General features: G+C 38.2%; 1 protein-coding gene across 1 annotated transcript in view; it reads left to right on the top strand.

The window, feature by feature from the left end:
• The first annotated feature begins 3,545 nt into the window (after nucleotides 1–3,545).
• cpne7 (copine VII) overlaps nucleotides 3,546–13,002 on the top strand; it is a 28,567-nt gene continuing 19,110 nt past the window's right edge. The window contains exons 1-5 of the mRNA XM_079665179.1: nucleotides 3,546–3,583; nucleotides 4,619–4,686; nucleotides 4,794–5,100; nucleotides 9,880–10,062; nucleotides 10,724–10,798. Coding sequence (XP_079521305.1) covers nucleotides 4,927–5,100; nucleotides 9,880–10,062; nucleotides 10,724–10,798 — 432 coding nt within the window. The 5' untranslated portion in view covers nucleotides 3,546–3,583; nucleotides 4,619–4,686; nucleotides 4,794–4,926. The remainder of the gene's footprint in view (nucleotides 3,584–4,618; nucleotides 4,687–4,793; nucleotides 5,101–9,879; nucleotides 10,063–10,723; nucleotides 10,799–13,002) is intronic.

Raw genomic sequence — 13,002 nt, 5'->3', positions numbered from 1 at the left:
GAGACAACATTTAGGAGCATGGTTTGTTGACTAATTGGGGAATATCACATCTATTTTTGAAACATCTGGACTTTTAACGGTTATTAACATTACTAGACACTTGCATTGCCCTGTTTTTTCACATTCCCACCTGTATTTTGTCCGTAACCCAGCAGTGAGGAGAAGAAAGCATGTTGAGGGCAAATTGCCCGGTTAAGAGCCAACGTTTTGAGTCTGGTTGCCAGAAATTATAGAAAAAAGGACAGTCTGAACAGTTGAAGAGGGCGACCCAGGTACAGCATCTTGATATGACAGACGATAATAAAAGAACACACATTTTATCTACAGCATGTTAATGTACAGGTTGGAAAAGTGGCGGAGTGTCGGAGGCAGAGGAAAGTCAGAAGAGGTGGAAAAGCCAGTAAAAAATCTCATCCCAGTGGGACACTTTCACTCTGCTTCTGCAGGTGGGGTAAGTCGATTTTTCTACAGAAGTTTATGTGCTGCCAGAACCAAAATGGACTGTTAAAATGAAACATTGCCATGACAACTGAGATTCCTGACATTTGTAAACCATATGTGCGTGTTTGGTGTTATCAATGAATAAATACAAAGTTAAACAAAACACAAGTGCCGAGAAATTCCCCGTCGAGTGAGGTAGGCCATTTGTAATGCATTAGTCATCACCATTTGAATATCCACTTTCACAAAAATGATCCCAAGACGAGAATACACAGACCTAAACTGAATGTCCTTGTCTGTGTCTCTGTGTTCCAGCTGTCTGAACGCATATAAATAATTCAGTAAATGAAGGTGAGTGGACAGTCAGGACCAGGGGTGATGGATATGGCTGATATGGAAACAAAAATGGCCGGACTTTTTAATCCTGAAGATAGGGTACTGCAAAACACAAATGTTAAAGGACACTATATTGTGTGAATAATTTCCTAATCATCCTCCTTTATCGGTGTAAAGACAACAATTAACGATTTTCATTCACCTATTCACCCGTGAATTTAGATGAACCACATTATTCAAGCAAACCAGATAACACACAAGTCGAAAACCTGTGCTAAAACCTGATGTTAATGGCTTCAATTCCTTAGATTTGATCAAAATCAAGGAGGGGGTTGTGTTAATTAAATGTAGCCTATATAAAAGACCGACTCATAGCTGAAACTTTAAAGTCAGCTATTCAGACAGTCTATTGACAGGAAATTCATTTGAGTATTTAACCAACACTAAGCATTATTACCCTTTTAATATTTCCCACTTGGGTTACTTAATTATATTCCCCTATTCAACTGAAATCAATCAGGTTAAGTGTGAGCTGGCATCCTGCAGTATCAGCCCTGTGATGCATTTTGTGTATCGTGTTTACACTTTAAAAATTGAACTGATGACTTCATGACCGCAGTACTTGTCAGGTCAGTAAGGCAGATATAATGATGACAGAGGAGATCTGTGCAGTTAACATTGCTGTTCACTGAGCCTGCTGAAACACAAGCTCCGTGATTGATTAACTTTAACACGGATGAAGAAGCTTTACCATCACCAAGAACCAAGATGTTAGAATCAATATTGTTGCTAAAAATGTTTTTAAAAACACTCCCTGTGGACAAAAATACATCTATTTGAGGCCTTAAAAAAAATTGTGGATGATGTTAGACAAACAGCGGAGCTAGTTTGACCAAAATGATGGCTGCGTCAGGCCATGTCTTAAGATCTTCCTAATTTGGATATTGTACACGCAATGTGGTCAGTGAGTGTGGAGAATCAGCTGATCCGAAGCAGCGGCAGATGGCTGTTGTTTGGAGCTGTGGCGTAACAGGGCTCAGGTGTGTGCCTTAAAGCAGACAATTCCTAGTGACTCTGAATACCCATGGAAGACGAGGCAGTGAGGTTGAAAAAAGTGACTTTGGGCGATGTCAGAAACCATTCAGTTTCCACTTCAAACTCAGTGTGTGCAGATCCAGGCGTGGATATGTGACTTTAGTTTGAAGGGTTTTAGTAATGATATCAACCTTTAGGGAAAATGAGTTGGTTCTGTGTGTTGTTCGGTGTCTAAGTTGCATGGTTATCATCTTAACAGTGCAGATAATTAAAAAGCAGGGAACCAAGCTCTCTATTTTTCAAGCCCTTGTTATAATTTGATTAATCTGCCCGTCTGCATACATCCTCATTTTAGCTAAAAGCCTCTGAGTGGCTCAACTCTCAAAGCATCAGCCGTGTCCTCTTGAAATCAAAGACAGTTGTAATTCTGCCAAGCTCCAATGTTCATATTGTCAGAAGGACACTTAAAAATCAGGAAGAAGCCTTCAGAAATAAAATACCACGAAAGCTACTAATTTATTTCACCATAAATTGAACTACACTGGGCTGTTTTAAACAGTCAACCAAAAGCTTTTATTTTTGCTTTGCACTTTATTCTGATGAACCCAAACTTCCCAAATCATTGTCCTTCACTTCTGTTTTGCAGAAACTTGAGGGCTGCTGTTTTGGCAGTGCAATCTAACAATCTATAAACGTTATGCAATGCCTGGAAATACATTCATGAAAATAATACATTTGTGGGTGGACTGTGAAAAGGTTCAAGCATAAACGTTGTGTAGAAACAATACATTATGTAACATACATTGCTTTTCAAAAAAAATAAAATCCACAGAATGAATCAGCTCATGATCATTTTGATGTGAGGGACATTAGACTTATGTGTGTGTGCATACAAACATGTGTGCATGTCTGTATTTAATAAAGCTTAGAGAGCGGGAGGTCACAAGCCCTCAGCTGTCTGGAGCTCGCTCATGCAGATATGATTATGATGTGCTGCTGAATGATGATCCATCCTTTAAGTTCCTGTTGATTTCTCTGTGAACTGTCTCACATTTGCATCCCTAGCATTTCTATTATTGAGGTGACACAAAGCCTGTCAGAGCCAGTTGATTAAGGCAGGAATTGCCTTTTTTCTGAGTGCAAATGTATAAACTATAGATTCTTGGGAGAGAATTCCCATCTGGTTTTACTTTTTATGTGACAACACTTCTCATTTTCGATTGTGAGCATGCTGTTGGAGCATCTGTGTATATAGTGTCAAATGCTTACCCGCTATAGGCAAAACATGCAATATGTAAACATGATCATAATGCTAATGAGAGATGCTTACATACAGCCATGCTCAGTGTGAAACTTTAATTACAGTGGGCTGAGGCTGGAGAGAAATCTGATTGATATATCTATCTAAATATACTGTATATTGATTCCCCTCTATTGAGCCAGCAGAGGATTATTTGTGCAAAGAGATTAATTCCAAATCAAAGAAAGCGTGAAAGATACTGCATCTCACCCTTACATCTAAATGTATTAATTTTTGAGTTCATCATTATTTTAGCTCAGGAAATTTCAGCAATCAAAATGTATTTTGTGTCCAGTTATTAAAGGTCGATTTTGTCCCGAACTCTGAATAATCGAGTCCCAGTGAAAGCCTCATCCTTACATCAGCAGCTGGACTCTCTCCACTCCCATCTCTCTGCAAGCCGAGCCTACTCCCTCCTCACCAATCCAACCAATGAGTGTCGGCGGAGAGGGAGAGGAAAATAATCAAGCGGTGTGTTATGAGTGAGATTTTTTAAACAAGTGTGTTCAAGAGTAAAGAACAACGACAGGTAGGAAGTGACTTTGTCGCTCTTAACTTGGTCTTCAGCAGTTTAATCGATTTGAGAAAGGATCATATTGCGTTTGGCTGTTTATTTTTCAATCAGCTCTATATTTCCTTATCGGAAGTGTGTAATATAATGACACGCGCCGTTATCAAAGTAGCGCGTTCGTTTTTAGTTCGATGCTTTGCTAATTGTGAGGGAAAACCACGCTAGATATTTGTTTAGCTCTGAGTGTTAGCTGGGTATTTTAAAGATTGCACATTTGCAGCGGAGTTGATTTAATGTGATGAATTATTAGGAAAGCATTTGGTTGCGTTTCCTGTATCGCTTTCAAGTTGTTGGATAGAATCGGTCGCGGACGTGTTGCTGAAGGAAGAGATTTCCTTTACATTACAACTTTTGTTTCGGTCATATTTTATGGATGCTGATTGTGTTCCGAGCTTTTTTTAGTTAAGTTTGACATTGATGCTTTTGGGTAACATCTGATCAGAGCTGGCAAAGGAAAAAACCGGGCGCTGTCCCTGGTACTGGAAAACACTTGTTCGTTTGTCTCCTAAGAATGGGACAATTACAGTGAAGGATGCTGGTGGAGCATTTCAACCCCCGCCCTTATTACTTTCCATTCCTTTAAAACAGTTAGATATGGTCAGACAACATTTGTTCTAGGACACTTCAGCAGGGCGGATGCTTGCCACGTGAAACAAAATAAGGTCCTTTTTCTCAGGTGTACCAATAAAGCCATTCCATGTGTTTGCTAGATTATTTATTCTATCCACAACTTTCACTTGTTTACCCATTGTTAAAGGAGGGGAAAACAATGTTTGCATTGAGAACTGGTGATAAGAAATAGTGGCATGCGGAAAAGGATTGTATTTTTGAGGATATAGCCTAGAGTGACATCCTCCTTCTTTTTCATACTGGAGTTAAGAGCTTAAAAAAGAAATAAAGCAACAGTTTTGACCGTGTTAAATGAATCTTTTCAGGGATCTGATCGAGGCTCCTGAAAGCACTACCCCAGCACCTTCATGTCCCTTTTCTCGTCATTACCGAGGTGAGATGATACTCCTCTGACAGGCAGTGATAACACATTGGGTTTGCTGTCGTCCCCTGGAACTCAATAGGAATCTCTTTTTTTTTTTATATGACATCTGTACCAAGTGAAAAGAGCCAGTCTCCTGTGAGCACACGTCTTTACTGAGATCCCTCGACACAACACTACATCTTCCCATCCCTCGGCGCTACCACATCGTACTGCTTCGCTGGTTGGCAGTCCCTCTCACCCTGAGCCAGGATGAATGATGTTCTGGAGGCCATCTCCCCGGCGACCAGCCTCAGCGGTCCGGCTACCTGTGTGTCCAAAGTAGAGCTGCGTGTGTCTTGCAAAGGCCTGCTGGACCGAGACACGCTGAACAAGTCAGACCCATGTGTCATACTCATGGTGCAAAACAATGGACAGTGGACAGAGGTAAGCCCCCCCACCCCCTTTATTTTCTTCAATCTGACAAATGCACAGTTGGACCTCTTGGGTAAAGCGTGGGCAACCACCAATTATATATGGGCAGCAATGAATCCATCATCTTTCATTTAATCTCAGTCATTAACCACATTATTTAATGTGTAAAAAAGTCGTGCCTTGAATCTCACATGCTTAGGGGCTCATATTATTCTAATTGCATTGCCTGGGGGTTTTCTGAGCAGAATGTTTTCTTAATGGTTACACTAAGCTGTTATACAAAAGACACTGTGTAAATCACAGATGCCCAGCCTTCTTTTTAAAGATGAATTTTAAGATGAATCGGTGGTGATGTGTGAAATGTTCAAGTTACTCCATGTGGGTGAATGTGCAAACCCACTCCAATTATCCCTAAACCTTTGTTGTCATCAAGATCGACCAGGGAGATGAATATGTTAATGGTTTGCTGAACTTGCAGCTGTTTTTTTAGATCAAGGCTTACACAACAGCTGCCTGGCTCAGAATTTTTAAAAATGAAACGAAGAGTACAATTGCAGGGGAAGAGTGAAGATGATCTGCCCTAGCATTATACTAACTACTTCATACTATAGCAGATTGTGTATTCTATCCACTGATCTACATGGGTGGACACACATTGGTAATGAGCAAGGTGATGAGGTGTGTTCAGGCTACAAATGTTTACTTTCTTGGATTGGTCCCATCTGATTTGGACGTGGGCAGCAGGTCTCTCATTTCCATGTTAATTAAGTAATTCAGTTCACAGGGGAAAGCCAAAGCACGAGTCTCCATTAAGATGTGTTAAAACAGGGCTGAGGATATCTAATTATATGGATTTGTCCACCCCCCCCTGGATGTGAACCAACAAAGAGCTATCTTTTCAGGGATGCGATATCATTTGTTAAGTGTTACTCTGTCACGTGCAGGGAGCCAGTCTTTGAAGATGCTCTCTGCAATGTTTGGGCTGTATGAATGTGGAACATTCAGATACTATTATGATAAAGACACTCAGTGTTGAGCACACAGTTATGGATTTTCTTGGTTGTAATTTGATCGGAGGTTATTACACGAGAAGACTGACCTGGGTTCATCTATCTATCTATCCATCTATCTATCTATCTATCTATCTATCTATCTATCTATCTATCTATCTATCTATCTATCTATCTATCTATCTATCTATCTATCTATCTATCTATCTATCCATCTATCCATCTATCTATCTATCTATCTATCTATCTATCTATCTATCTATCTATCTATCTATCTATCTATCTATCTATCTATCTATCCATCCATCTATCTATCTATCCATCTATCCATCTATCCATCTATCTATATATCTATCTATCTATCTATCTATCCATCTATCTATATATCTATCTATCTATCTATCCATCTATCCATCTATCTATCTATCTATCTATCTATCTATCTATCTATCTATCTATCTATCTATCTATCTATCTATCTATCTATCTATTTATCTATCTATCTATCCATCCATCTATCTATCTATCTATCTATCTATCTATCTATCTATCTATCTATCTATCTATCTATCTATCTATCTATCTATCTATCTATCTATCTATCTATCTATCTATCTATCTATCCATCTATCTATCTATCTATCTATCTATCTATCTATCTATCTATCTATCCATCTATCCATCTATCTATCTATCTATCCATCTATCCATCTATCCATCTATCCATCTATCTATCCATCTATCCATCTATCCATCTATCCATCTATCCATCTATCCATCTATCCATCTATCCATCTATCTATCTATCCATCTATCCATCTATCCATCTATCCATCTATCCATCTATCCATCTATCCATCTATCCATCTATCTATCTATCTATCTATCCATCTATCCATCCATCCTGAGTGCTGACAGTCATGACAGTGTACACAACTTGTCAGATTCTCTCCTGTCATATCACGCAGTACTGGGAGGCACCATTTCTTGTGCAAATAGTTTACTTACGTCAATAACTGAGTAAGAAGCTGAACCCGCTCACACCACCGCCACCCTCTTTCTCTTTTCTGAGCTCACACTTTACGGAAACTGCATTTATTATTAACTTATGTCACTTCTTCCAAGGACTAACAGGGTGGATTATCCTTGATGATTTATCTTCTTTTTATGTGAAATTGACTTAACATGCTCCCATGATAGAAGGACAATTTAGAACCAGATCTTTCTGATTTCTGACCACAGCTACAGGCACTTGTTATGATCAAGCTAGAGATGCTGCTCTACCTTCCTGGCAGAACTGATTAAAGAAAGCCTTCCTTCTCCATGTCAGAAATCGCTCTATTATTCTGGCTCCACACCAACAACAAACGGGCGTCACAGTGTTGGGGAGAAACTATCCTCCGTTTGCACTGATAAGCTTTCGTCAACAAGCAGATTTATCAGACTCATTTCAAATCTGTCCATCCAGATGGCACAAAGAGAGAAGGAGCAGGCAGGAAAGGACAATAAAGAGGAATGGGGATGAATGAAGCTGAGGAAGCCAAATCCTAGCTGGAAGTTATTTTTCGTTCTTTGAGATGTTTGCCAGAGTTAAAAGGAAACAGTAGTGTGATCCCTGCTGCTAGTAATCCATCTCAAGTGCTATCATCTCATCATTATTTTGTTTTCCTCGTACAACTGAGACGGATGTTAACTAGAGACCTAGTTAAGTTGTTCTCGTAGAACGTAACAGGAACCAAAGTCTGTTTGTTTTCAAGTCAGTGCTGTTTTTTTGTTCGAAGTGACAAAACAAATTCCAGTTTTTTTCAGTTTACTAACCAACAAAGCAAATTGCAATTGGTTGTCTGTAGAAGGATACTGAAGGTTCAAAATAAAGTCAACAGCAGGACAGCATTCCAATTCAATTCTATATTCGTGCATGGATGTTTTGGGCAGATGTCCTTCCTCAGCGTGTAAGCTGTTAACAGTTGGGTAAAACACAATAAACAAGGATAGTGACATTTTAAGTTGTATAACGCAGTTACAGGCGGAAAAATGAATGAAGAAAATGAAAGTAGAAAACCAATTTTGATTTCGGTCAGAGTGCTCCAGTAGGGAAGGTCACTGCAAATCAATACAAAGCTATTCTGAACTTTTATTCTATGATGACACATTTCCATCCTTTTTGGAGAAGTCTCTTTCAGGATGATAATACCCTCACTCAAAAAGAACAAGAGTTCAAATGGTTTGAGAAGTATCAAAATCGAATCTAATATAAAAATACAAATCATATTTTCTCTCTCCTGTTCTCAACCGAGATTGACTCCTATGAGAGACATGTTAGACAATGCTCTCCACAACACTATTTGCAGCACTGAAGCTTCTGGTGGTGTTGATGTGTTAAATGTTAAAGGCCCTACATTTTCAGTCCTACTTTAGCTGCTCTAAAAACCTGTTTTTGTATACAAGATCGACCAGGGAGATAAATCTGTTAATGGTTTGCTGAACTTGCAGCTGTTATTTTGCCCCTTAAAAAAGGAAATGAAGGCTTGCACAACAGCTGCCTGATTCCGAATAAAAAATGTGAGATGTAGATTTACATTTGCAAAAGAACAGTGACTATTATCTGTCTTCACATTTGACTAATTTACAACAGATTGTAGATAAAAAAAAGTGGGTTGGACATAAGCAGTGTGATGCAGCTCTTTGTGAAACAACCCCCTAAAGGTATGGATATGGTCACATTAATTGGTTTGTATGACAACCACATTGTAGCAGCTTCCAAGGCGGTGTGAAAGTCTGTCATCACATATTAAGAGATCCAGTAATGGATGGAAATTGGGGATAATGGCACAACATTGAGACAATCTCACTTGCAAGATATTAATATTGTTGGACTTGTTTTTGCATGTGAAAAGTGACATAGAATATAAAAAGCCCGCTTAAGAGATAGAGGTTCAAACCCAGGTTAAGTTCTCAGCTTTTCTTTAAAACACTGTCACAATCCAAGTGACATGATTAGACACAATAATGCAATGTCACCAATTCAAGTCCTCATGACACTGACCTCATGTTGTGATGGTGAATTACTGGCCTTGGATGCTGTCACATACACAATTGTGTATGGCTATTTTGAGGATGACCATTGGAGTTTTTTTTTAGATGTAAATCCCTTTATAGTTCTTTAATTCGATGTCACTAGATCAGCTCCAAATTGTGCCTTTAGATGTGTCTATCATTTTCATAGGTTTCATAGGTCCCCAAAAGAGTTATGAACATCAGCATAACTACACTATGTTATGACAATTATGACTGTGTGGATCTTTGCTGCATGTTTGTCCTTATTTAATCTCCGCTGACTAAAATATCATGTTCAATGGTGACATGTCCTTGTGACAAATTGGGCGATATAGAAATATTGGTGGAGCTGTGCGAGCTAATCAGGAGCAGATGGGGCCTCAGAGAGCTCAGCTTTTCCTTGTCAGGCAGTGAAAGACAAGCATGGATGTTTTTTTTTTGTACTGTGAGATTAAATGTCTGAACCCTAAAATCTTCTCTCACAACATCCTCTTGATGGAATGTAAAAACATTTGCCCTGCTGTAGACGCTGGTGTTCCACAATATAAAAATAAATCATCATATTTTGGTGAGATCTTGCTGTAAAAATAGGTCACAAAGGGCAAACGTGCTGGTACTCCATTAGATCTACTGTTGCTTTAACCACACACATACTCTAGTGAGTTAAATTAAGAAATATTAAAATGTTTAAATATCTTAACTGAACATGTGTGTTCCCTCCCAGCTGGACAGGACAGAAGTGATCAAGAGCAACTTGCACCCGGTCTTTGCCAAGGTTTTCTCATGGGACTACTTCTTTGAGGAGGTTCAGAAGCTACGATTTGAAGTCTATGACATCCACGGCACTCACAGCATCGGGACCCGAGATGATGACTTCCTGGGTGGGATGGAGTGTACTCTTGGCCAAGTAGGCAGATGCCAATGTCCTACTAACCCATTTCATTTACATTTACTGGTTTGTGCTCTCAAAAAGCTGTAAAATACACAAAACATATCCACAGCTTGGTAGTAAATTCCACTCCTTCCTTTGTTTCAATTTGGGTACTTCTGCTAGTACACTTCTATGTTCTACACCGTGTACATGATTTACTTATTTGTGTACTGCTTTAACCTCTTTTAAATTACACACGGCTGTTCCTACTCACTGGGAATGATGTTTGCTGCTTTAGGATAGCTAGCTAAATAGTCAAGTTATTCTTTAAGAAAACACAATTATTACAAACTGCATAGTAACCCAATTAACATACTGATGCTTCTAAATGACAACAGAAGTGGTGCTTTTGTTTAGAGCTGTGCTTACCCGAGTAACTGCTGCTGGTCCTTTCCTTCAAGTTGAGAAATATCCCGTATTCCACACTCAGCTTTTTGAATATAATGAGTGAAGCATCTGGGTACTCATAGTGCGCTGCATTTTGTCAAATCATACTTCTCAGTGTTAATGCATTTATGCAATGCAAATAGCAAGTGTAGGTAAAGAGGTCTATGTCCTGAGAGACAGCAAATGCTCTCTGCTCTTTACTGCTGAGGAAGGTTCAAGACTAACAATGTGTTTATGTTGTTCTTTGCAGATTGTGGCCCAAAAGAGGATGGTGAAGCCTTTGTTGCTAAAGTATGGGAAATATGCCGGCAAATCTACCATCACAGTGAGTTGTTTTCATGTCTCATATGTGCTTATGACCTTGTTGCTCTGATGAATGAAATTGTTGAGATTGCTGGAAAGTAAAGTGGAAGTCAGAACATATGACCAGGGAAAGCTCAGAGAAATAATGGATGTCAAATTGATCTGTAAAACGGATTTATTTTTATCTATATCCAATGTCACATCCGTTTACTCTTAGGCACCATTATGGAATAACATTTGTTATTGATTGAAAAGAACCAAAAGATACTTTGTTATCTCACCACTCAGAATGGCTTTATGTTGCTACTGAATATAATGAATTTGTTGTGGTGGTTAGTTGTCAGAAGTATACATTCTCTCTGATAATTGTCTCTAGTGTTCATCTTTGGTGCTATAAATGCAAACACACACAAGGAAGCAAGAGGAAATGATGCATGTATAAGAAATCACATGTGTCAGATGTGGAAGAGAAGAGCTGTTGGTTCATTAACCTCCATCTTCCAGTTAACAAGCCAGCAGTGTAAGCACATATAAAAACAAGACGAGCTAGATTGTGCTGTGTCCTACACTCTGCCTCATTTGGGAATACACAAAAAAAAGGCAGGAAGTGGTCATTTTAGAATGAACTGTAGCAAATAAATGTGCTAAGCATTATGTGTTGACAGGTTGAAGAAATATGGTATTCAATTGGGTTGGATTCCTGTGCTGTGAGGAAAAAGTTAACTCTAAAAAAAATAATTAGTATATATGGATATATTTAAATATGTCCACAGCAAATACTTTTTTGAGGTCTTTAGAGAATTCACACAAAGACATTTTCTGACCATTTCTTCCAAAACAGATATAAAGAATTCAGTGCAGTAACATTATGCTAAACCCTTATCCAACATATAATTGCTTCCCACACATACTGACATTGTCAAATATTCATTTTTATTGCATTTTAATACTGCACCATCTGTTTCGCCTGCTATATAGAAGATGTGTATATGATTTTGAATACATGCATGAATGCAACCATGAATATATTGTAGAGAAATCCAAATAATAAAATCTTCCAAAAATAATTGAATTATTCTTGTATCATGCACCAATATACATATATATATTTTGTATAATTATAATTATTATTATTATTATTATTATTATTATTATTATTATTATTATTATTATTATTATTATTATTATTATTATTATTATTATTATTATTATTATACAGCCCTTGCTAACAAATCAAACCATTGCTATAATTGAATGTGACTGAATTGCCATTTCACTTCAAAAAATAGGGTGGTGTTTCTTTAGGAAATTACATTCAAATACATGTTAAATAAATTAAACAGAGGGACGCATTGAAATAAATACATTTAACATTTGGCACATTTTATGGATAATATCAAAAAATCTGCCCACAAATAAGAGCAAATAAATCACATCATTCAGACAGTAATGATCAGCTGCCACTGAATGCACTGACATTATGGATGAAACCACACATAACTTTTGAAGATATAACAAGTAACATTTGGTATTTGGAGAGAACGCTTGTGGCTGAAATGTACATATTGTACATTTGAACAGAACTATAGGCAAGAAGTGAATATCATCCAAAAAGTATTTACTCATTTGATGGATACACTTCACACACACTGCCCACCTTTTATATAGATGTTTCCTGCACTCTGTACCTGTGAGGACAGACAAGTCGTGAGACAAAAAGCACAGGTTCCATACTTTGCCAATCATTACTGCCAGGGCTTGCCAGATCATGGCTCTGCTCGCTCTGCAGCAACAGTTCTTAACGTTTGATGTAAAGTTTCAGTCAGTTTCCAATAGAAAGACGCAGAGATAGCAGACTTCTCTCTGGGCCAGTGGAAGCAGCAGAGAGAGATCTGGGATTCTTTTTAACTAACACACAGGTATAAACAAACAAAACATGTTAAAGAGCTGTTATGAAACTTTATTATTGCACTGCACAGTACGTGGTAACTTTTACATCAATAAAAAGTTGAATATTCAACTCGAGGCAGTAACCTATTACAGCAGGGGCCCATTAGTGTGTGAATAATGGGGCTCTACTCTTTAAGTTGAATGTCCTGCAGTCCCTTGTTAAGTAAAAGCTACTTCATTTTGTTAACTGCATGCCACAGTGCAGACACTATTAAGGTAAAAGTTACTTTTTGCAATGGAAAGAAAAATGTTGGATGGAAACTGGAGTGAAGCCTT

Source organism: Notothenia rossii (genome assembly GCF_949606895.1).
Source record: "Notothenia rossii genome assembly, chromosome: 2".
In the NCBI taxonomy this organism is placed as follows: Eukaryota; Metazoa; Chordata; class Actinopteri; order Perciformes; family Nototheniidae; genus Notothenia; species Notothenia rossii.
Note: the sequence above shows the minus strand (reverse complement) of the source record. Positions and strands in the feature narration are given on the sequence as shown.